Source organism: Phyllostomus discolor, chromosome 3, assembly GCF_004126475.2.
Source record: "Phyllostomus discolor isolate MPI-MPIP mPhyDis1 chromosome 3, mPhyDis1.pri.v3, whole genome shotgun sequence".
NCBI lineage: Eukaryota > Metazoa > Chordata > Mammalia > Chiroptera > Phyllostomidae > Phyllostomus > Phyllostomus discolor.
In genome coordinates this window covers 50,803,716-50,828,356 of record NC_040905.2, presented here as the reverse complement: position 1 = coordinate 50,828,356, position 24,641 = coordinate 50,803,716, and the positions used below count along the sequence as shown (strand labels likewise).

Sequence of the window (24,641 nt, the reverse complement as noted above, 5' to 3'; positions counted from 1 at the left end):
ATCCATCCGTTTCCGTTTCACAAAAGGAAATCAGTTAAGCTGAAAACAAACTATTGCCACAAAGGAGAAACAGTATTTCTGGACTTTAGAGATGAGTGTATGTAATTCTCAGAACTGTTCTTCACTTTCTAATTTGCCAAACTCTGAGTGGCACTGTGAAAATACTTTCTCATTACTTAAATAACCAATATAGTGTTGGATAAATATAAGGAATGACTTGGTGTCCTTAACAAATAAAATTAAGAATTAGAGTATTGCAGAGGTTTAGATTTTTTTCCCTTCTTGAAATTTTTGCATTGTTTATACTCTATTACCAGCCCTATTTGCCATAAATTCGTCAATAAGTTAGCCAGAAATAGAAGCTCAGAAACATTTACCAAATTGTTTCTTCAGATTTAATTAGGAATGCTAAATTATTGAACACCATAGACTCAAAATCTGTTCCCTCTATTTATCTTTCACCTCTATGAAGAGAGAAAATAGCAATTTTCTAACAAGTTTCTTGAACTCTTATTTGGAGGCAATATAATTTAGTGGTAAAGAGCATATTCTTTGGGACCAAACTTCTGGGTTTGAATTATATCCTACATATTATTTACTTATTCAGTTTTCTTAATTATGAAAAGAAGATAACCGTAATAACAGTTTATAGTTGTGCTGAGGTTAAAAGAATTAGTACATATGAAGTGCTTATAAGGGCCTGGCATGTAGTTAGTTTTTGAAGTGTTCATTTTAAAATTCTTGGCCAATCCTTTTCTATCTTGTGTGGTTTCTTTCGAGTACAAGTATAAATGTGTGTCCTGTGTGTACGTGTGTGCTCCAAGTGTCTGTCATTTGAATGGCCCACATTCCTTCTTCCTTCTGGGGTTACCTTTTCTAACGATATGGCTCCAACTCTAATCCCATGGGTTGTCTCAAGTCACCTCTAGTGTTTCTGGGTCTTCCTAGGGGGAGGGGGCTTAGGGTTCTCTTGCTGTAGTTTCCTGTTCCTACTAAATATTACCAGTACTTCCCCACTGCTTATCCTTCTTATGGCTAATGACTTTTCTTTGCATGGAGTCTTCTACTTTCCTTATAGCCCCAAAGCTCCACTAACCCATTGTTTTTGTATAAAAGATTGTTACTGGAGGTTGGGAAAAAACTGAAGAATATTAAGCGTTATACAGTACCAACAGCAACATTAACTATCCTTAAGTTCTTTGGTCTCCTTGCTGCAGGGACTTTCTCACTAACTGCCTGAGGGCTCTGCTTGCCTTCCGTCTTGTTGGCTCCTCACCACCTCTCCTACCAACTCCTTTCCAGAATCCTCCCAGAGAGCCACTCCCTCCACCCAACCTCTTCTTCCTGAGAGACAACCAGCAATCTCCTGGATTCTTATTTTATTATGTACAGTGGAATATTAAGTATTTGTTCTCTACTTTCAGAATGTTTCTAGGGGATTCTGCCTTTCTGGGCCAAAAAATAAAAACAAAAATAGAAAGGATTTATCAAGATTTCTGATAAAAGGTATTCCTCTTGAAGAGGACTTCCACCTTCTTTCTAAAGTAAAACAGTACTATTTAATAATAAGACTATGTGATTATGGAAATGATCTCTAATCTGTGCTGTCTAGTAAGTTTTCTAATAGCCACATGTGCCTCTTTAGTCTCTGAGAAGTGGCTACTGCAACTGAGGAGCAGTCAATTAACTTAATTTAAAATTTAAAGAGCCACATCATGGTCAATGAGTACTATGTTGAACACAGTTTTGCACTAGGTGCTTCAAAGTGCAGACAGATTTTTCTTCTTGTTATACATCTATGTATTTTAAATTTTTGAATTAAAATGTCAACAACTTAAATTTTTATTTTTTACATTTAGTGTAGTGTATAGATGCACCCATACTTCTATACATGGAAGCTTTTAGAAAATTAGTGGCAACACTAAGTAGGCTATATCTAAATTAGAAGTCTCAGGAATTTTACTTCAGGAATTTCTTAACACAGAAACTAGCTTTATCCTTTTAAGGTATTAACTTTTTTAATTCTCAAAAAAATATGAAAGGATTTAAGAATACTCTGAGAATGTGGAGCCGATGAGTTTCACACCTGCTGCTATGCCGATGGAGATGCTGTTGGAGGGGGCCTCAGTCTGAAGAGCCCCACACTGACAAGGCTAGCACCTCCAACAAGCTGCTGCTGACCTCCAGAATCGCCCCACCCTTGCTGCTGTAGCTGCTGTAGCTGCTGTAGCTGCTGCTGCTGCAGCCAGCAACTGCTTCATTTTGGGAGCCAAAGGCAGGAAGCGTCTCTTCTTCCTCCCTCCTTTTGATCTCCTGCTAGTGTCTCCTGATGGCAGAACCTAACAGGAAACCAGCTGGCTAGAAGCCCAGGAAATGTAATTTTCAGAATCCCAGCACCAAGTGTAGAATGGAGTATAGAAGAGCAGGTGTGGGGCTGAGAGGTAATAGGTAAATGAGCAGTGCACCTTGCTGGAAGCAAATAATGATGAAAAGTTAAGCAGGTGTGTTTGTGTATATGTTCGTGTGTGCATGCATGTATGTTTATCATTACAAATGTTTATTATACATACTCTTCTCTGCTTTTTTGTTTCACTTGTTGGATTTCAGTCATTTTATATTGGTTTTTAAAACTTCATAGTTGTCTTTTTATGGTTATAGGGTATCATTCTATCAAATGTGCCATTGTATAGTTCACCAGCCCTCTATTTATGGACATTCAGGTTATTTACAGTCTTTTGCACTTACAAACAATACTTCAATATTAATTGTTGCCGAGTGTGTGTATGACACATGTGACCATATTTGTAGGATAAGTTCCTAGAAGAATTGCTATATTAGACAGTATGTGTATTTGTAATTATCATATGTAAAGCATATGATATATTTTACCTCTGCCCTTATGATTCAATGTTTGGTTCTCAATTTATATAGAAATGCTGAAAAGACTAGATCATATGATAGAAGCACAGTATAATCACAGATGAGAACCTCAAATGCAGGCAGAGTATGGCAGTGGAAATGGGCTTAGAGATTTACCTGAAAGTTACAGGAGAATACAACTTTTACTGGGCAAATGGTGGAAAGAAAAGAAGTGGATGATTAAACAGCAAAGAGCCTTAGGACACTTTGAGCCTGAGATTTGAGAGAAATTGAGAGATGCCACTCAGACATTTAAACAAGCCTGAAGCCTATGAAAATCAGTACTGCAGAAAATGCCTCTGCAATAAAGAGCAGAATTGTTTCTAAAATGCCTGTTGCCATTTAGAGGTATTTTCTGGCCATTCTTCAACCCCATCCATCATCAATGCATCTTAGCTAAAAAAGTTAAACTACAGAAGTTAATATGATTTTAAAATGAAAGTCCTTACTTACCTATTTTTAGAGATAATAGTTGTGAGTTTGGTGCAATTTCTTTAATATGAATACATACACATGCACACACATATATGCACACTTTTTTAAAACAGAAAAGGTTTTGTATTATGTATGTTTTTCTCCAACCTTCCAAAGCTCCAACTTGAAAAACCAATATAGCATGGCCCTTTTTCAATTTAAGTATATCTTATTCTTTTTAATGATTGCACACTCTTCTATAGTATGTAAGTATCAAAATTTATTTTACAATCACTGTTGATGAATGCTTTTCAGGTTGTTTCTAATTTTCATTGTTTCTAGCAATACTCAATGAATGTATCTTGGTTTTCTATAGATTAGAGTTTTGTTTTCCTGACTATAATTATGCATTTTCTAAACAAGTAGTAATTAGTTTGGAGATAAAAAAATTCACTATGGAAACATACCCCGACGTAGAATCGTCTCTTCTTTGGAAATACCTAAAGCATTAATTGTTTGTTCATTAACTATAAAAAGATAGCTTTTGTATTAAATTTAATATGATGAACCAAAGTTACAGCTTTGCAAAGTTATAGCTGTAGCTTCTGCTGCAGCTTTGCAACTCCAAATAAGAAGATGAACTTAGTATATAGAAAAGAATATTATGAGGATGAAAAGATGATGCACGTGAAGCATTTTGAGTTTCTCTGAGGAATAATATGTTGTAATATTGCTTAAAATATAAATGCATTCCCTTCAGACTTTCTCTGATAAAAGACCATATAAATTTAAACCATAGAGGTATTTCCCTAGAGTACTTTACTTTCTGAAACAGCTGATGACTGACTGTGGACACTGGAATTTGCAGGAGGCAGATGTGGTGTAGTGGGGTTTAGACTGTGAGTCTAATTCTACCTCAAGCACAGTCTGGCACTGAGACCTAATCATGCCACTTTAACTCCTGCATAAGTCACCTCACGTTCTCCTCATAACTATGAGGATAGTATGTGTGCTTTAACAGTCATAGCATGTGAAGTCAAGGTAAACTGAGATGAAATGTAGAGACTCTACTTTAAGAAACTTGTTGTTTATGTGACTAGGATGATTCCAGGGATTAGGAATATTAGTGTGTCTGGGCACATCTGTGAGGTCCATTATTATACCTTTACAGGAAGTTACCAGCTAGTGAAAAAATGTTAAGAGAAAAAATTGAGAGAAAGATGAGACATAAGTTTTTGATTACTTTATAACTTTAGGAGGGCATCAGAGTTATAGTCATCATAGGACTCAGTAAGTACTATTTCTTATTTTTTTCATGAACCAAGAAGATATAATATCTGTTGATCAGTGGAAATTACCAGATAAAAGGTAGCATAGAAATAAAAATTGTTACTACTTAGAAGAATGAAAGGATATGGCTTAGACTTATATAACATGTTCTGATTCATTATCCATATTCAGTGTTTTTGAATTCCTAGAATTTCTCCATTTAGCTCTTTTTTAAAATGGCTATCCTATATGTGATTTTCTAGTCTTTAGAAATTTTCTCTTTGGTTTTTGAGAGGAAATTACTTGTCTACTTCAAGGTTCCCATTGGTTTACATGTTATGTTCTTAAAAACTCTAAAAACTGCTCCTAAGTTTTTCCATTTCTTCCTTAGAGAGGCTTTAAAAAAACATTTAGGGCCACCTTCTGAGTTCCTATCTTAAAATATTTTAAAAAATCCTTTTGGGATAAGAAGTCCTAACATCTGCCACAGTAGGTAATAGAAAAGATTCCTTGAATTTATAATTATAGTTGTTTACTTCCTAGTAATGTTAGGGGAATATAGGCATATTTTGTTGATTGGGGTGTTGTTAAACAATTTTTAGTTATTTAAACTAGAAATCTAAGGCATATGAAGTCTGTCCAGAAAGTATCCATCCATATAATACAAAAAACAGAGACATTTATTTTTGTCTGTTTGAAGAAGATAGATACAGGAAACATTATACATAGGAAAATGACATCTCAGTTCTCTTCGAAGTAAGCACCTTGGGACCTCACACAGTTCTCCCAATCGCTATGAGCTGTCCTGTTGTCTTTTCTTGAATCTTATTGACAATCTGAAATCTCTTCCTTTTCAAAGGTGATTTTAGTTTCAGGAAAAGTCAGAAGTCACATGGTGCCAAATCTGGACTTTAGGGGGGCTGAATTACCTGGGTGATTTGATGTTTCACTAAAAGTCTTCTGTATAAGATGTGATGCATTCACCAGTTGCCCATAGCTGCAACCTTCTGAAGCATCCGAAAAGTTTGTGCAGAGGAGTGCTCAAGCAAAATTCGATGCAGATTTCTTGCTCTATTCGCTCACTTGCTTTGATTGCAGTGGCTACACAGTGCACATGCTCACTAAATGGTGCCTGCTGCCCCCACTGACTGGTACAGTGAAGTCATCATTGTTCACACATACACATGCCAATCCACTCTTCTTGGCTTCCAGGTTACATTGATATCACGGAAACCGTTCTTGTTATATTAACAGTGGTTGGACTTTTTCCAGACAGACCTCATATACATATAGATTATGTTTGAGGCTGGATTAACTTCATTCAAATTATAAGTCACTTCTTACTGTTTTTCTGTTCTTTATCCTCCCTCCACTGTTTTGTTTTCTTCCGTAGCATTTGTCACCTTCTGATATAAATACCTTCTCTTTGTGGGGGGCTTTCTTTGTTTATGGTCTGTCTTCCCCGCTAAAGTGTAATCTCTGTTTATTGCCTTCCAGTGCTTAGAAAAGCCATTGTATAACTACCCTCTCAGTTCTTTTTCAATTTCTCATTAATTTTTAAGTATTTAGAACTTTTAATTTTGGGGGATATTGACCTATCTAGTTTAAAAATTTTGTCCTTATTTACTTTAAAAATATTGACCTTACTTAAAAATAAGAGTATAAACAATTGGGAAGTTAATATCATCTTTTTTAAACTCTTATTTTATGGAAGACACAGATGTTCTTATTCCCACCCCCAGAATCAGGACTTTATTAAAAAATTCAATCCTTAGGACATAATTTAGAGTTGGTATATATGAAGCCCAATCTCTTGCAAAGTTCTGGGTTAGTGGTGATAACTGATTGTCATGGTGTTAATAACTTTGATTTTGATGCAGACCTTGAGAGCCTGAAATACCTTCTGAAATTCTGGTGCAGAGGGAAGCAATTTAGGAAAATAATGGTGGCACCTTCTCTCATAGACTATTCAGTCAACAAATTGCTATATAAAATGAGTACTTATAAAGCTTGAGTAAAGGATAATATGAAAATGATGAAAATTTTATGTATTACCTTAATATTTTAAAGTGGAAAATACTGCTTTGTAATAGGTATGGGGAAGTTGTTATTAGGAAAATATTTACTATTTCTTTTATTTATTTTAGATAAGATGGGAAAAAAACATCACATTGGGGGAACCACCAGGATTCTTACATTCTTGGTGGTGGTAAGTATCTTTTTTTTTTTTTTCATTTTTACCAGACTGACGGTACATTTCAGTAGGCCTGCACTATAGCTGTTTATGATTTCACGCTTCCCTTTTAATCTTTTTCATTTTCTATAATTATTTTCTGAAAGATAGCACTAAAAAACATACAAAATCAAAACAAGCAGTAGTGTTGCTTAATTTAAAGATATTATTGTATCAAGCTGGAATTAGGAGCAGTATGTGGAATCTCCAACTGTAAGTATGATTCCATATTAGCCAACTTGAGCTGTCATAATAAAATACCGTGGACCGGATGGCTTAAACAACTGAAGTTTATTTTCTCACAATTCTGGAGGCTTGCAGTCCAAGATCAAGCTGCTGGTATTATCTATTTCTGGTAAGAACTCTCCTCCTGGCTTGTAGATGGCTGCCTTGTTTTGTATTCTCATGTGATAGAGAGAGGGGTGAAATGGCACATGGGTGCTAGCTAGCTAGCTATCTGGTATCCCTTCTAATGAGGGCCCTAATTCCATCATGAGGGTTCTGTTGAAGGCCCAGTTGATATTGAACTTATAAATTTCACTGTGGCATCTATATGCCTAGATGTGTACTTTTCTGAAGCAGCAATTGGTAGCAATTGGTCATCCAGGTGTTTGCATTAAGTTAGACTTTTTTTTTGCATTTCTTCAATAGAAGCATTTCCTGTTCAGTACTTTATACACTCATCTCTCAGCATCTTATTTAAAAGAAGAAACTAAAGCTCTCTTTTAGTACTTTGCACGTGTTTTTTTCAGTACGTTATTAAATGCCATCATCTTTTTAATCTCACTTCTGAAAGCATGGCTTACTAGAAATGCTGTGGTGAAGAGAACCGCACGTGGTCAGTTGTGGTTGTGGGTTTCCCTTGTTTGTCTCACATATGTATGGCAGGAACAGGTGCAGGCCTTTGGTTAGAGTTGTTCCTGTATTTGGAACAACGGTTCATTGCAGTTAAGCACTATCATCTGACTGCTTTCCAGGGATATAAGACCAATTGCTTGTAATGTGTAATATTATAAAATTCAATTTTTCATTTTATGTAGTATGTATTTCTAATACCTAGATCTAGACTGTAAATACTTAACTGTTTGTTGAATGTAGCTGAGTCTCCTTACCTATTAACACCCTTACCTTTTGTATGTTTACAACTAGGTCTACACAGTGCATAAGAAACCAGTTTAGAAGTCTGTCCCTATTGGATTAGTGGGTTCACAAAGTGAAGATTTTAAGTTTTCCATTTTAGAATTAATTCTATTTTTCGTACCTATTTTCCTTTTACTCCTTTTCTCATGAATTTAACCTATTCTTGTATTGCAAATGGTTAATAATAACTCCCTGAATACTTAGGCTTTTTGCTTCCATCAGACTTTAGTTTTTTTGGTCTTAGATATCAGAAGGTGCAGCTCTTAAGTACAATTAATAGTATCATAACTGAGATATGTACTGATTATAATAGCAGTACAGGAGGAATACATCAGCTTGAGAGAATTAGAAATCCTGAATAGAGAAAGTGAATCTGAGATGAGTTGACAGCTGGGTGAGGGAAAGGTATTTTGGCAGAGAAATAGTGTGAAGTCTTACAAGGGATGATTGTGCATTCAAGGAATGATAGGTAACTTAAACTAGTTGACTCATAGGTGCAGTACTATGAAGTGATAGAGTATAAGGCCAGAGACTAAAGACAGGGGCCAGGTTACAAAGTCTAGGAGTAAATCAAGGGTTTTTGAGTAAAGCTCAAAAGATTTTAAACAAGGTACATAGCATGATTAGATTTGTGCTTTTAGACACTCACTGGGCATTAACATAGAGAAGGATCGAAGAGGGTTGAGAACAGAGGCAGAATCTAGTTTACAAGGCAGTGGTAACTGTCCAGTTGAAAGGTGATTAGGTGATGGATCCCAGATAGTGAACATTCAATGGAATAGTTAGAGGTGAAGGAGGAGGTTCTCAGGTTTTAGATTTGGATGGTGGGATGAACAGTGGTGTTATTGGCTGAATGCGGGAATATAGAGAGAAAAACAGGCTTTGTATAGAAGTCCATGATTTAATTTGGACAGGCTAAATTTTGAGATTCCTGCGTGACATTCAGTTAGAGATGCCATATACAAAGCCAGAGATCTGAGTCTGTTGCTCTAACACAGGTCCATAATGGCTTTGGAATCACCAGCATTGACCATACTGAAACCACCCAGTATAAAATGTAAGAGCAAGGCATGGGGTTGGAACCCTGGGAAAAGTCAACATTTAAGCATGAATGGATGAGAAGGACCCTCCAAGGAAAATAACTGGAGAGGAAGAAGGGTAATCAGGAGAAAATAATGTGTGGGAATCAGGAAAGGCTTTCAAACAGGAGATTAAATTCTGCAGCAAGTGTAAATAAAAAATCCTAAAGTTTTTTTCTGAATTGGGAAGTAAGGTGAACTTTGGTGGTCTTGGGGACATTTTCAGTGGCACGGTAGAAGTGAAACTTAGAAGGCTTCTGTAATGCATTTGTCCAGGTTGACACTGAGAGTAGTTGAAATGTGAGGTGGCATGTGTAGTAGATTCAGGGTTGACAATGGAACAGGAACTAATATTTTAGATTTTAAAATAGATTTTAGCATTGCATAGAGATTGAGGTGGAAAGAGTCGGAGGGGTTAAAGATGTGTGAAGAGAAATGCACATGTACAAAAATGCAGAATAAAGTACAGGAGAGAGGAGAGGCAAAGACCCTGGAGAGGAGAAGGGGAATTTCTTCCTTTAGTAAGGGATAGAGTGTGTTTTTACTTTCTGGAACTGTCTTGTTTCTGATGTGATTTCCATCATCACTATTTTTTTCTTTCTCAGTTTGTGTGACACCCACAGCTGAACTGTTTCCCTCGCCTCCCATGTCCCTTACCTTTACCTGCATCAAGTCCCCTTTGAAAACTTACTTCTTGTTTGTCACTTTGCTAAAAGTTCCCAGCTCTTTGATGAATTTCATAAACTGAAATGACAAGATACTTCTTTCCTCTGAAATTAATATCCTTTTCAATTTGTGTAATTTAAGAATATACACTTAAAACTTCAGTTTTAAAGTTTTAATGGCTTAAACCATGTTTTGTTTTTATTTAATTATATGTATATATAATTTAAAAACCTTTGAAATAACATTGGGGCAATGTATCTATATCCTGAAATTAAGTATATCACATGCAGAGAAAGTAAACTATTGTTTTGGAAATTCAGAGAAAATAAACTATTATTACAGGAATTCAGTTTCTCTCACCTGGTCATTGGAGATCAAACCCTGCAGTGTATTAGTGCTCTAATGGCTGTAGAATCTAATGGGTGACATCAGACCTAGCTAATAACAACCAAATACCCATACACAAAATAGCATCGTAATCAGTCAACTGGCTCACTAGAATGGCATAATACTTATCATTGGCAAACTGGTTCCCACTCATCATGCATATCTTGCCTGTAATAAGCATTGAGCAACTAATTGTTTATATGAATTAAGTTAAACTGAGCAGCAATATAAGACCATGTAGGTGACAGCTAGGATGGACAGAGTATGATCATGGTGAGAAGGGAATAAAAAGTCTTGGCAAGAGGGAACAAAGAACAGAGGTGGTCAGGCTATAGAGACAAGGCAAACTGTCTGGGAGAGTAGCAAAGGAATGTGGGATACAGAGGAAAATTTGTTGGGGAAAAGACAATGTAAAAAACTGATGGAATCTTCCACAAAATGCAAAGGGTTAAAAAAGGAAATTAAGGCAAACTTTACTCAGTTAATAAGAGAACTTTTTTCCTAGCCATATTACTTATATGAGACTTTCCTAGAATACTTCTTAGTAACTTTATACTTTCTCTAAAAGTACTTTTGCATATGCCATCTCTTTTTATCTACAAAAACCTATAAAATATATAATAGATATTTCTCTTTTTACATAAGGAAACTAAAGAAAAAAACCATTTGCTCAGGGCCAAGTTTAGAACTAGAATTGAGGTTCCCTGATTTGTAACCAGTGCTTGTCTCTGTGATAGATATTATTTCTCAAACACAGAACAGAATTTAGTGGCCCACTATTAATAAGAAATTAATTACAGTTTTCTTTTGAGCGTCATGACTGGTTAATTCCAGATAGTAGATATAAATGGGACTCAGAAAAGTTGTCCTTTCTAAATTGAGTCTATACTGAGGCATCCATGGATCACCGGCAGCTGCTGGTAGCATGAGGGGTGGTTGCCAGGGGAAACTCAGGCAGAGTTGGTGTGCAACGGTCAAGGGTAGGGTAACAAAGTGCTCGCTCTCTTATCTAGGATGGGTATCTACCACATTCTAATAACAGCTGATGCTGCACAGACTGCCAGAGCGGTATAAACTTGCCCCTAATCAGCATAAGGCATCTTGAAATAAGAACTCTTTTAATACCATACTCCCATGAGAGGCAAAATAATGTAAGAATTAAAAAGTTGAACTAACTGTGTTACCCTTAGGCAAATTACTTAGTATTCCTAAGCCTCAGTTCCCTCATCTATAAAGTGGCAATAATAATAAGAGGATTAAATGCTGAGTATGTAATGCTTGAATTTAGCACATACTTATTACATGTAAGCTATTTTGGTACTTTAAAATACAATTACATTAGTAACCCAGGAGTATTGTGAAAATTTTATAATAGTGGGACAAAAATCAATGCTTGCATTTAAAAAGTATTTAAAAAGTATTAAGCAATGCTAAGAAATAAGACAAGTACATGTACATAGAAGTTCTAAGGTGATGAGCAGATACATGTATATTTCATATAAAACCCTCCTTAGTCTTATGAATGGATAGTTTTCTTCATTCATTGATAATATAATTTTGGGCCAAAAAGAAATAACTTATTTAATTATTAAGACATGAATTTATAATAATGTGGCTTGCTCTTCAGAAAAAAAATATTTGCCCCAAAGGTTTTTCTTCTTTTAATTTTTATTTTCAGATAGCAATAAATCTGACCAGTGGCACAAAGGTTATATAATTATATTAGCATCCCATCTACTGGGACGCATCTGGTATGTTTATTTACCCTTGAAGACTTCTCTGGCAATGACTTGGCTTTCTGTGTTCCTCGGATACACTGACAACTAGCGAAGTTATTGCAACTCACATCCTCAGGACAGAAGGAAAACAGTTTTTTGATAAGAAGTCTCAACTTGAGAATCCTGTGTTCTCCTTTGTTTATGTGGGGAACATTCTAATAATAAATAATATAAAAACAAAGATTTCAACACTTTGCAAGTTTGCTTCTATTTCATTTGGAAAGTACAGATTTTTCACTTGTGTCTGATTAAGAATACAGAAACTACAAATCTAAAGCATTATTCATGATGTTGAATTCACCACATTTTAAGGTTGCTTTGGCCATACAGAGTCTTTTATGATTTTATACACATTTTAAAGTTATTATTTTCTGTGGAAAATGCCACTGGAATTTTGATAGGGATTGTATTGATTCTGTGGATTGCTCTGGGTAGTTGAACATTTTAACAACATTAGATCCTCTAATCCATGGCACAAAATATCTTTGCATTTGTTTGTGTCTTCAGTTTTTTTTATCAGTTTCTCATAGTTTTCAGTGTATAGACCTTTCACCTCCATGGTTTATTCTCAAATATTTTATTCTTTCTGATGCAGTTCTGTTTCATAATTTCTCTTTCTGATTATTGTTAGTATACAGAAACCAAACAGATTTTTATATATTGATTTTTGTATTCTGCAACTTTACTGAATTCATTTATTATTTCTTTAGTAATTTGGATCTTTTCTTTTTTTTTCTTAGTCCATCTATGTGAAGATTTTGTCAAGTTTCTTGGTCTTTTTAAAGAACCAGCTTTGTTTTCAATAATTTTTTTACTGTTTTTCTGTTCTCTATTTTATTTATCACTGCTCTAATCTTTAGTATTTCTTTCTGCTAGCTTTGAGTTTAATTCCTTCTTTTCTAGTTCCTTAAATTTTAAAGTTATGTTGTTAATTTAAGATCATCCTTGTTTTTATATGTTAGTATGTATAGCTTTTAATTTCCCTCTTAGTACTGCTTTTGCTGCATCCTGTCAGTTTTGGTATGTTGTGTTTTTGTTTCATTTATAAGTATTTCTGTTTCTCATTTCCCTTGTGTTTGTTTCTTTGATCCACTGGCAGTGTTGTTTAATTTCTTCAAATTTGTGAAATTTTCAGTTTTTCTTCTGTTACTGATTTCTAATTTCATCCTACATGGTTGGGGAAGATACTTTGTGTGGTATCTGTCTTTTTAAATCTGTTGAGACTTCATCTGTGCCCTAACATATGGTCTGTGCTGGAAAATATTCCAAATGCACTTGAGAAGAATGTGTGTGCCATTATCGTTGGGGAGAGTGTTCTGTGTGTATCTATTAGATTTAGTTGATTTATCATGCTGTTTTTGCCCTCTATTTCCTTCCTTACGTATCTTCTGTCTGGTTGTTTTATCCATTAATGAGAATGAAGTATTCATGTCTATAAGTATTACTGTAAAACTGTGTATTCCCCCCTTGGGTAAATGTTCTTAAAAGGATATATTTCTTTACTCTTGTTTGAAGAGATCATATATAGGTAATATAGGGTTGTTAGACATGTAATATATAAATATATCCTATTTTACTAAGTTGTTTTATTATCCCTCATCTTGATCTTATAAACCTTTCACCTCCCACTAAATCCATAAAAGTGGAACTTAAAAATAGAAGTAGACCAATGTTATTATTCAAAGATAAGTATTTAACTTAGTTATATGTGTATAAATAATTATTTCAATATTTATTTTATAATGTTTAGGGCATACTCCAATAATAAATTATTATTCTTCCAGTTAGTTTTATAAGACCACCTTTTAAAAGTAATACTGGAATGATTTTTTTAAAAGATTTTACTTATTTCTTTTTAAAGAGAGGGGAAGGGAGGGAGAAAGTGAGGGGAGAACCATCAATGTGTGGCTGCCTCTTGCACGCCTTGGATAGGGCGACCTGGCCTGCAGCCCAGGCATGTGACCTGATTGGGAGTCGAACGAGCAGCCCTTTGGTTCACAGGCTGGCGCTCTGTCCACTGAGCCACACCAGCCAGGGCTAGAATAATTTTTAAAAGAGATCATATAGTATTTGCTAGGAAATTAGGGAACAAGAGAGAGATAAGTTTGTCACAATATCACATATAATATCGTATGTTTAAACTAAATATACTTTATAAGGACTACCATTATAAAGTCTTGATTGTAAGAGCTTTGAAGTTCCTTAAGAACATGAAAGTAGAAATAATTGCAACATATTGTAATTTATAATGCACCTGATTCAAGTGGACAATGTATCCTTGTATGTCTACAATTCTTATACTATTTATCCCAAAAGAGGTATGGGGAGGCCAAGTACAGTTTTTAACTACTTTCTTTCTCCTAAAATAGTTGAAATTTACTTAAATTATTTTGGCTTTTATTGTGTTCTTTGTGTTTCTTGCTTATTGTAAAAATTTTAAAGGCAATAAATGCCAATACTCAATCTTTCAGATTTTTCACTTAAGGTAATCTTATTTTGCTGAATTAATTGTATTATAAGGCCTACAGACTGTGTCCAGACTAAATGAGACTTCAAGGGTGAAAACAAAGAGACCAGGTTTAAGTTGCCAGGTTTTAATGATGCTATTGTTAATGTTGCCCTCAGCACAATGACCTGCCTTAAGAATATGTATACCTTTTAAGCTTTTATGCAAACTAATTATAGTGTTGATATTATTAATGATATGTTAACTCTGAGTCAGACCCTGTGTTTATGTTATATATCTTAGTTTTCTAAACAGCCCCATTTCATAGAGGAGGAAACTGCGTTCTGATCTGTTTAAGCAAATAGAGCTAGTGATTAGGCTGGTTTATCACCAGGAGTACTTTTAGACATTTGCTTTCCTGATTTTTGAAACCCTTGCTCATGCTCATAATTCATTTTATAGATGGAAGGATGACCAGGGCCATATGTCTTATAAGCAGAATAATTATTTTTTCTCAAGCAGTTTCATCTTGTTGTTTCCCATTTTTCTTGGATAGGAGAAAAAAACAGCATGGATTTTAAAATTTTCAACATTAGTGACCTATTTTGGTAATTGCAAAGGAAAACAAGAGGAAATTTTAAGAAAACATTCATTTGACCAATGTGATTTATTTTTATTTTTACTTTTTTTTTTCCAAAAAGCAACTGTATTGGTTTTCTAGGGCTGCCCTGACAAACTGCCACAAACTGGGTGGGCTAGGGGGAATTTTAGGGGGTTGGGTTAGAGGTTGGGGGAGGCTCAAAATAACAGAAATGTGTCCTCTCACAGTTCCGAGGCCAGAAGTCTGAAATCAAGAAGTCAGCAATGTTGGTCCCTTTTGGGGGCCCAGGGAAAGAGTATGTTCCATGCAGGCTCCCAGCTGCTGGTGGTTGCCAGCAGTATCTGGCAGTCCTGGCCTTGGGCAGCACCCCACCACTGTGACTTAACGGTGAGGCTGTTGGCCTATGAGTTAGATGACAAAATTATCCTGAAAAAAATTAATGGACCACTTTATTCTTTAATGATTAAATTAGGATTTTTTTTTACTGTTTTTATTCTTCATGGGAAAGTTGTGAAAATTATAATTATTTCAATTATTTGTCATGTAAAGAGACAAAAATGACAGTTTAAAATTTTTTTAAAAATAATTTTATCCTTTTAGAAAAATCATATTAGCATTTCTGAGAGATAGCTAGATTATATTCTATTATTACATGAAGAGGCTTGCCTGAATTTGTCTTTCAAAGAAATATTTGTCTTGAAGAAAACATATTTTATATAAAATTAATGTCTTCTGTTTTTAGAATTTTTCTCTCTCATTTAGTATTACATGATTTTTAATGCTACCATGATTACTTTTTAGTGTATTTTGGGATCTCTACTGTGCAGCTCCAGAAAGAAGGGAAACATGTGAACATTCAAGTGAAGCAAAAGCCTTCCATGATTATGTAAGTTAATATATAACTTTACTGTTATATTGTCCATGTTCTTTTTAACCACTGCTCTTGAAAAATGCATTAGACTATCTATTCTTTTCCATTGGTGCTTAAGAAATTGCTCTTTCTTGAAAAATAGACTCGTAACTTTAAAAATAAATTACAAATGGGTGTTTGAGCCTTGTTGAGCAGGCTTAAGGTAAGAGAGTTGCCCTACGTCCAAGCTGTTGACGGTATTTCTTATCTTTAAGCATGACTAATTTATGAAGTTTTAGATTTATGAGAATTATGTAGTAAGTATTTCATGAAGAGTCATCATAGAAGTTATACAAGTGATATTGTACATAAGAAATACATTTTTCTATTTTTGCTAATTTTGGTTACATATTGTAAGTGCTTTGAAATTCCTTAAGATATGAAAATAAGAATAATTTTAGTCATAAGGCTAAATATCCCCTTTGCTGAATTCAGTTCCATAAGTAAAATTTATTGTGAATTAAAAGAAATACAAAGTTCTGTGCAAAAATGAAAATGTGATTTAAAAAAAAATTCTTGATGAAGGGCAGTGGACTATCCTTGGCTTGGTGATGTATATGAACATTTTGTTAGAAGAACCACAAATGAGATTTTAGAGAGTTGATGATATCAGGGAGAAGAATTGTTTAAAAAAACAAAGGTGAGGAAACAAGTAAGATTTTCTGTAGGGAAATAGGGAAAAAATGCAGTTAAGGGTTAGGAGACAGTGTTGTAAAGGGGCTGGGAAATTACTGTGTTTGCAAAACTGACCATAAAAGAAGAAATTGAGTTTGAGATGCAGGAAATCCAGGTCCCTTGGTTTGAAGGAAGTACCCTTGGGCTGCAGCCTGAGGAAATAAGTGATAGTGAGTAACTGGAACTTAACCAGAAGGATCCTTGCTTAGCTAGTAGAAGGGAGGCATCAATCTATATATATATATATATATTGTTGAGGTAGCCTTAAAAACCAGAACCAGGATTCAAAAGGGAAAAAGACTGTGTTCTTCCAAAGGAAATACTTCAGCCTTAAACTGAAGAATAAAAATAGCCAGAAGAATTATAACCCCAAAAGTAGTGCACAAAAAAGTATGCAGATTTAAGAGAAGTGAAAATCTTCCGCATCTGGCAGGGACTGTGTAATACTTAAAGCATTTGCTAAACTGATTTAAGTGATACTGCTGCTGATTACCTCGTCAGATGTGGATTGTACTCATAAAACTTGCTAAGTACTAAACAATAGCTCTCCGAGACAAGAGGGGTGAAACAGATGCTACTGCATATAAAGAAAAAGTAGAGAAAGGCAGATAAGGCAGGGCCCAGGACATGGTATTTATCTGAATAATATCCTTCTCCTTTTTCACCTTGGCTGATGGCAGAAAATAAAGCCGAGAGCTGGCCCTGAGGAGTAAAAGGAACCTGGCTGGAGCAGAGTACTCTCATCTCTCTCTTACACCCAGAAAGACATGCCTAGATTTGGTCTGTCAGTCATGGGAAAATTTTTTAAAATACCCACTAGTTTTGACAACTAGATATGGCATTAGATACCACCAGTGTTCTATTCCAAAGGACATGTGATATTTGTTGGTGTAAGAAACGAATTACATCAGTACTCTTTCAAATTCCATTGTATTGAAAGATGCATTCTTCTGTTGACCATGGAAATCTTACAAAGAATACAGAATTAACTTAGCATTTCTTTCAGCACCATTGTTGTCATAGCCTTTATCATCATTATTATCATAATCATTTTGGATTCACAAGGCACTTTCAGTATTTCAAAGAGTATTCACACTTCAATATGTCAAGGTTTTTGGAATGAGCATTGACCAGAAGTAGAAGCAGCAGAGCGGATTTTAAAGGATGAACAACCTCTGATTGTATAATTTAGGCCTAAGAAAATGTAGTTGTAAAAAAAGTCAGTATTTCGTTCTTTAATTTATTATGATTATTAACACGTGTTTTATCTGATGTTTCATAATTTTATCTTAAATATTAGTTTTAAGAGATTTAACTTGTTTTTAGCATTTTATTATACCTTTAAGGCAACTTATTTTCTGGTAATATATCTCCAAGTTATTTTTAAATGGAGGTTGATGAAAAGATATAGTTGGACTTGTGTAATTTTTTATTACAATTGGATTTTTAGAAGTATGTTTGTCTTCTGTAGTATATTTTTATGGTAATTTTCATGAGTTGGATTTGCTGAATTCTTAATAGTCAATTTCTGAAAATTATCAACATAACTCATGTTTAATGTGTAGACATAGAAGTATGAAGACCCAGGGGAGAAAATGGGAAATAGGAGCACAATATGATTTTGGTAAAATTTTAGAATGTTACATTCCTATATGAGGATCCATTGGGAACCCTTTCTGTAATAGTAATTAATATGTATGCTGACTGAATTTCAAGGTAGCTCTTAAGGAAGCCCCCTGAAAAATATTGTTTCCATTATCTGCATCTTTAAAGTAAAAAAGAAATACTCACTTGGTTGTATTAATTCTTATATGTTTAAAAATTAGTCTTATTATTTCATAGTTCATAGTCTGCTTATCTATAAGATTGCATGGATAATGAAAAATAAACTACTTTCTTTAAAGAAATAGTAGAGGCATAATGAGGTAAATAATGACTAATTAAACAGGCTAATATGTTAAGTTGTGATTTTCTTTTGATACTGAGATTATGCACGATTTTTATCTATGTACACTGTGTTTTCCAAATAGTTATAGATAACATTAATTTTATATTCAGAAAAGTTACTTTAAAACAGGTTAAAATTTACCTTTGATCGAATTGCAATCTCTTTTCTGAAATTAGAAAATAAAATACTTAGTAAAGTAAAATTTAAATTAGACATGGTCATATGTTTTCATACCAGCATATTATATGCATAGATATAGATATTTAGCATTTCTCATGAAAGACTATGAAAGACTTTTTTATGTGCTCATATGAACATAGATATCTTTAAACTGAATAGATATGATTTTGAGCCATTCTATAATTTTAGTAACCTTTTTTGGGGTAATTATTATCCCAGAAACATTTTTGGCTTATGGTTTTTAAAAATTCTTTTGGTTTTCTGAACATTGCTTCTTTAGAATGGATTTTTTTCACATTATTATTTTATCTGTCAAGTAGTTAGAGATGCAGCATTAATATCCTTTTCCTTGACAAATCTCCTTGTTGGTATTTATTATGAAAAAAAGAAAACATTTAAGATGGGTAAAACTTTGATTTTCTTGCATTTATATTTTAAAATATGTTAAATGGTATTTAGCAGCTATATGCATTGCTAACTGTAAAATAATAATGTGTGTAGAAATCAACAGTTAACAGTGTGCAAGGATGCACTTGTGGATGACAAAGCTATAGAAAACACACGGAAATGATTACTGTGCAAGTCAGGACAATGGTTGCTTTCGGGAGGTGGGAAGAGGCTGTGACTGGGGTGGGGCTCGTGGAAAGAAAGGGCTTCTGAGAGAGTCGACAGAGTTCTGTGTTTCCTGACCACCATGGTGGTTACTTTATAATGACCAAGTGTTTGTTTTATAAAATTTCATAGTGTCATACATTTATTTTGTGTGGTTTTCTATATTCATCTTGTTAATTTTGAAATAATGAGATTTTTAAACACAATCAAGATGATTCACTTTAGAAGAAGAATATGCACAGTAGTTTCTAGTGTGTTTCCAGGCATTGTTGTGGTTGCCCTGCAGAGCTGATGGCAGAAAGTCCAGGGACGACCTCCAGACAAATCTGTGCTTGTTTCTCCTCTGTTACTGCAGATTCTATAAAGCGTGCCTACCTGCCAATTTCCCAGAGGGGAGTGAAATCCAGAATGTTGGAGGAAGATTTAATAATTAGGAATTTACCTGATAAGTTTTTATGATAGAACAATTATTTTGTCACATGGCTGGGAGATTTCTAGCTTGGCCCTATTATTTTTATCTTCAGATAACCAAGTTCATCTGAGCTGTAAAATTATTATTACCTATTAACAATATTATCATTAAAAAGTAAACCATCATTTTAAGTGATTAAATATAATACCTTTTAACTTGATAAGTTTATTGGACTACATATCAGCATATTTTTATTTCACTCTAAAATCACGAGCAGTGCTTTTGTGTGGAGTTAATTCATGTTTGCTAGTTTTTTTTTCCTGCTACAACTTAACATAGAGTTGTTTTATCTAGCAATTTTTTATTTCACTCATTTCAAAAATGTCTAGGAAAAGTATCAGTATATACCACCAAATTTTTAATGAAAAACATGCACAGTGATTATAATTTTAGTTATCTGGTATGAATGGAAGATTCCTTAATGGTCCTACAGCAAAGATAGAGCCAAAATATATTATTGCCATAGAGTAATGGTAATGAAATCGTATTGTGACAATGAATCTTTGAGAGCAGAGAATTAGATTTGTTCTTCTCTAGGGTCTGCCAAATAATAGATGGTCAATAAATATTAACAGAATGCAGTAATCTGGGAAATTGGAAATGTTTCAGATCTTTGAAATATTCAGGTGAAGTGATAGGCCTGAATCATAATTGTTGATAATGTGGCTGATTTTTGTATTCTTGCCAAAGAGAGTGTTTATAACATTTAGAGAGGATTATGTTACAGGTTTGTTTTGATGGGCTGCTTTTTAAAAGCGACATGGGAACATGTGATACTATGTAAATAAAATAAGAAGAGAAGAATGCATTTGTTCACACTTCAAGAAGATTTTTTACAGATAGTCATATTATTTAGGAAAACACTTCTATAGAAACCACTGCAGAGAGTTAGGTGCATTCTTTGCTATGCTCCTGTAACATCCTTTGTGTTCCTCCTTAATGTTGCTGGTATTAGATGTTTGTAATGAGATGTTCTCTGTAATAATTTGTGATCTTCCTCAGGGAATGGGCCTTGTCTTATTTGTCTGTTTCATTCCCGGTGCCCAGCATGGGGCCTTACATGAGATGTTCTAGTCACGTTTGGTGCTTACATAAATGAATGATTAAATAAAATAGTATCTAATAAGTATTTGTCACTTCTTGTCTTAGTATAACTGAGTATGTAGTTATGGAGAGGTTATTTAGTACTACTTTTATTCACTTTGTATTTCCAAACAGATGAGATAGGGAGTTGTAAAGACATAACAAGTGAATCAAAGCAAGTAGCAGAGGCTTTGTATCTCAGGAGACACGGCACCAGGGAATGTGGCAGTGAACAAAATAGGTATCGTCGCTATCCTCATGGGCTTACTGTCTAGCAAAGGAGAACTTTCCCAAGAGGTTTGAAATATCAAATAGTAAAATACATGTAGAGAGACACAGTGTAGTACTGTATTTTTAGGTCAGTGAAAGTTTACAGATATGGAGAGATTAAGTACCCATAACTTTTGATGTGTGTTTAGATTTTGGTGTATAGTGGCAATGGTAGATGCTTGAATGAATGAATGGTGTCCAGTTGGGCCATAATTCTCCTAAACAGTCCATGTAGACTAGAGTTCTTGATAGGCTAGGAACAAGTAAAGTTACATTTAAAATTCGTTAAGATGATAAAAACGTATGTATATATTAATGTTTATCAGTCAGCGTATAGGTTGGTGTTCACCTCAACAGGTACATGAAATTAATTTTTTTGCCTTATTTTTATCTGCCATATTATTATTCCTCTTGTTTTCATTTCCTGTATGATACAGCTTAATTTTCTTTGTCATACATAAACCTTATAAACTTCCCTACAAACTTTCTAGCATATGGTAATTTGTCTGTTTATTTTGTTTTGTTTTTTGGGTGGGCTAGCTGTATTGGTTTGAGGAAGTATATTCACCTCTTTATCTGTGGGGTTTGTGTGTCTCTACTCCCAACATGTCATTGGTTTGCCGGGATTGCTTGTGGATGGCACCCTAGTACTGCTAATAACTGTATTGCTATTTTCCCTACTTCTGTTGCTCCTGAGATTTCTTGTAGGGCAATATGTTAGTTATTTCATTGGACAGATGAACAAAGGGAGACAATCAAGGAAAGTATAAAGCATTGTGGAAGATTTCTACTTAAAAGTCTTTTGTGCCACAATTTGCAGCATTATATAGGCTTTGTAGAACCAAAAATATAAATAAAGAAACTAATATGGAAAAGAGATGAAAAACAGAACAGGGATGACTTTAACAGTTTGTTTCATTGTGAAAAATATGTTGTTTCAAAATATGTATTTCAAAGTAATATCATCTTAAGCCCCTTTGCCCCTAATTATGTATAAAATCTTAATTTTAATTTAAAAACTTTATTGATTAATGAGAGAGCAAGAGTGAAGGAAACATTGATTTGTTGTTCCACTTATTTATTCATTCATTGGTTTCTTCTTATATGTGCCCTGAGTGGGGATGGAACCTGCAACCTTGCAAGTGTATTGGGATGACGCCATGACAAACTGAGCCAGGCTGGTGTATTCATTTTTATTAAAATCTAATTTCTGGTCAGTGTGAAAAGATGAATATGGAAAGACCTTTATTCTAACTATTTTTGTTATTGATGTTGCACTGCCTATGATTATGTTGCCCATAACATTAAAAAAACAACAAATATGATACTCTCTCAAAAATAACGTGTTTTTCTAACTTACTGTTAGAGTTATCATATTCATAAATTTACAAGTCATAAAATAAGTTATTATGGAGATTTTTTAAAAGAAAAATATCTAAATACCTTAGATTTGTAGTCATATTTCTATAGTCACTTTGTTTACTTTTTATGTATTATACAACTTCATTTAAATGATTGTATTTTGGACAGCTTACAAAATAAAAGCCTGTCTTATTTTTATTCCACTTCCCTTTCATTTGAAGTAAAGAAACTAAAAATATTGGTAACACTTAGATTTCACTTACTTACCTCAATCCACAATTTTAAATTATTGTTGTGTTGTTTTGGTTTTGGTGAGCACTGCCACTGAAGTTAGGGGTTCATACCTCTTTTTAAAATAAACAAGTTCCTCACAATTTTTAGTACTGTGTCTCAACAGCATACATATTAGGAGTTTACATGACAGTTATTTATCCTATAAATAATGGATAGGGCTAGAATAATTTGGCACTCTCTTGTACTAATAAGAATGGGTTATCTGTTTCCAGACTTTGTGAAATGACTATAAATTTGATTGCATTTATTTTGAGTATTAAATTTATTTTTTCACATTAGTTGGCCTGATATTTTCCCCTATCTTTTGGGTTTAAATCTATAAACAACTACTACTATAATCAAGGAATTATTTGCAGCCAGCCACAGCAGATAGATAGTACCAGTTCCCAAAGCTTAGGTGCTAACTTCTGAGTCTCTGAAATCTCTAGGAGGAAAGCCTCAATCTCTTCAAAAAGAAGCTACAGATATTTAAAACATGGATTTAAGTATTTTCTTACCAAACTCCAAGTTAACTTTAAAGTGTATGTGATATATTATGTTAAAATTGTTGATTTTTAAAGAGGAAAAGGATGCAACTATTAACAAATATAATTCTATGCAAGATTTCACAAGGGAAGTGATTTTAGTAGGCATAATTAGGATCATTCTATCATTTCTTTATTCTTTTCTGAGAACCCATTTATGTACGTTACTTTGATTGAGGATGTGGGAGGGGCCAAGATTTATAAATATTTCTCCCTCTAGGGGTTTATCATCTGTTTAGAGAGTTATGTGAGCTGCGTGCGTATCTTTTGTTAATTGCTGTGAGTGATAATAACTGCTATACTGTATGAGTGTAGGCACTGTGAATATTTACCGTCCTTTGAATGATGATTAGGACTTGGAAAAGAAGAGATACTTGGGGAAGGTATATCAGAGAACAATGTAAGGTGTATTTAAGGAATAGTAAGCAGAGCTCTTTGACTAGATTAGAAAAATCTAACACTGCATCAATACTTAGCTAACAAATGGTAGAATTTTAAGACTGTGAGGAAACTATGAAATTATCCTTTCAATGGTTTTATGTTCAGTTCTCCTGACTCTCAGGGTGCAGTGGAAGAAGGGCCGTGGATGGTGCCTAGTGGTGAGGAGGAAGAGAACACCCTCCCAGGAAAGCTCATGATTTCCTTCTGCTTTAAATAGAGCAGCTCAGTTCTTACCCTTTCCAATTTCTTCTACTTTCTCCTTTTAATTAAATGGACTATTTATTTAGTTACTAATGCCATAAACAAATCTTCTTTTTATTCCCTTTATTGTTCTTCTCTTTCATCTCCAGGTGGTCATCAAAACCAATTAATTCCATTTCCTAAACACTTCCTACACGTCTTCTCTTCTCTACTCCCACTGCAGATGCCTTAGTTCAAGTCTTCATCACGTTGCAACACCATTACAACAGTTATTCTTGCATCTGTCTGCCCTCTATTCCCTCGGGGTTCAAGAACTCTTTTAAGGATTATTGGCAAAACTCTTGAATAAGCAACTGCTTTTAAAAATATCTCTTTTGTATATTTACAACATTAGAATCTAAAACAACCCCAAAACTTTAAATAAAACAGTTTTAAAAATGCTTACTTGGTCCAACACAGTTATTTTAATAGATAAGGAACTTGGTACCTAGAGAAGTAAAGGGTATGCTATTGTTTAAAACTCAAGTGAGATTTAGATAGGAAAATTCAGGTTTGCCAAATTTCTGTTCAGTACTTTCCAAGGGTGTCCAACCTGTGGCTCAGGATGGCAATGAATGTGGCCCAACACAAAATCCTAAGTTTATGTAAAACATTATGAGATTTATTTGTGATTGTGTGTCACAATGTATTTATTGTGTGGCCCAAGACAACTCTTCTACCAGTGCGGCCCAGAGATG

At 34.2% G+C, this 24,641-nt stretch overlaps 1 protein-coding gene across 7 annotated transcripts in view; it reads left to right on the top strand.

The window, feature by feature from the left end:
* The window catches only part of SSBP2 (single stranded DNA binding protein 2), a 251,897-nt gene that overhangs the window by 74,559 nt on the left and 152,697 nt on the right, over positions 1 to 24,641 (top strand). For all 7 annotated transcript variants that reach the window (XM_028508444.2, XM_028508482.2, XM_028508452.2 and 4 more), the window contains exons 3-4: positions 6,750 to 6,811; positions 15,734 to 15,818. In XM_028508444.2, coding sequence (XP_028364245.1) covers positions 6,750 to 6,811; positions 15,734 to 15,818 — 147 coding nt within the window. The remainder of the gene's footprint in view (positions 1 to 6,749; positions 6,812 to 15,733; positions 15,819 to 24,641) is intronic.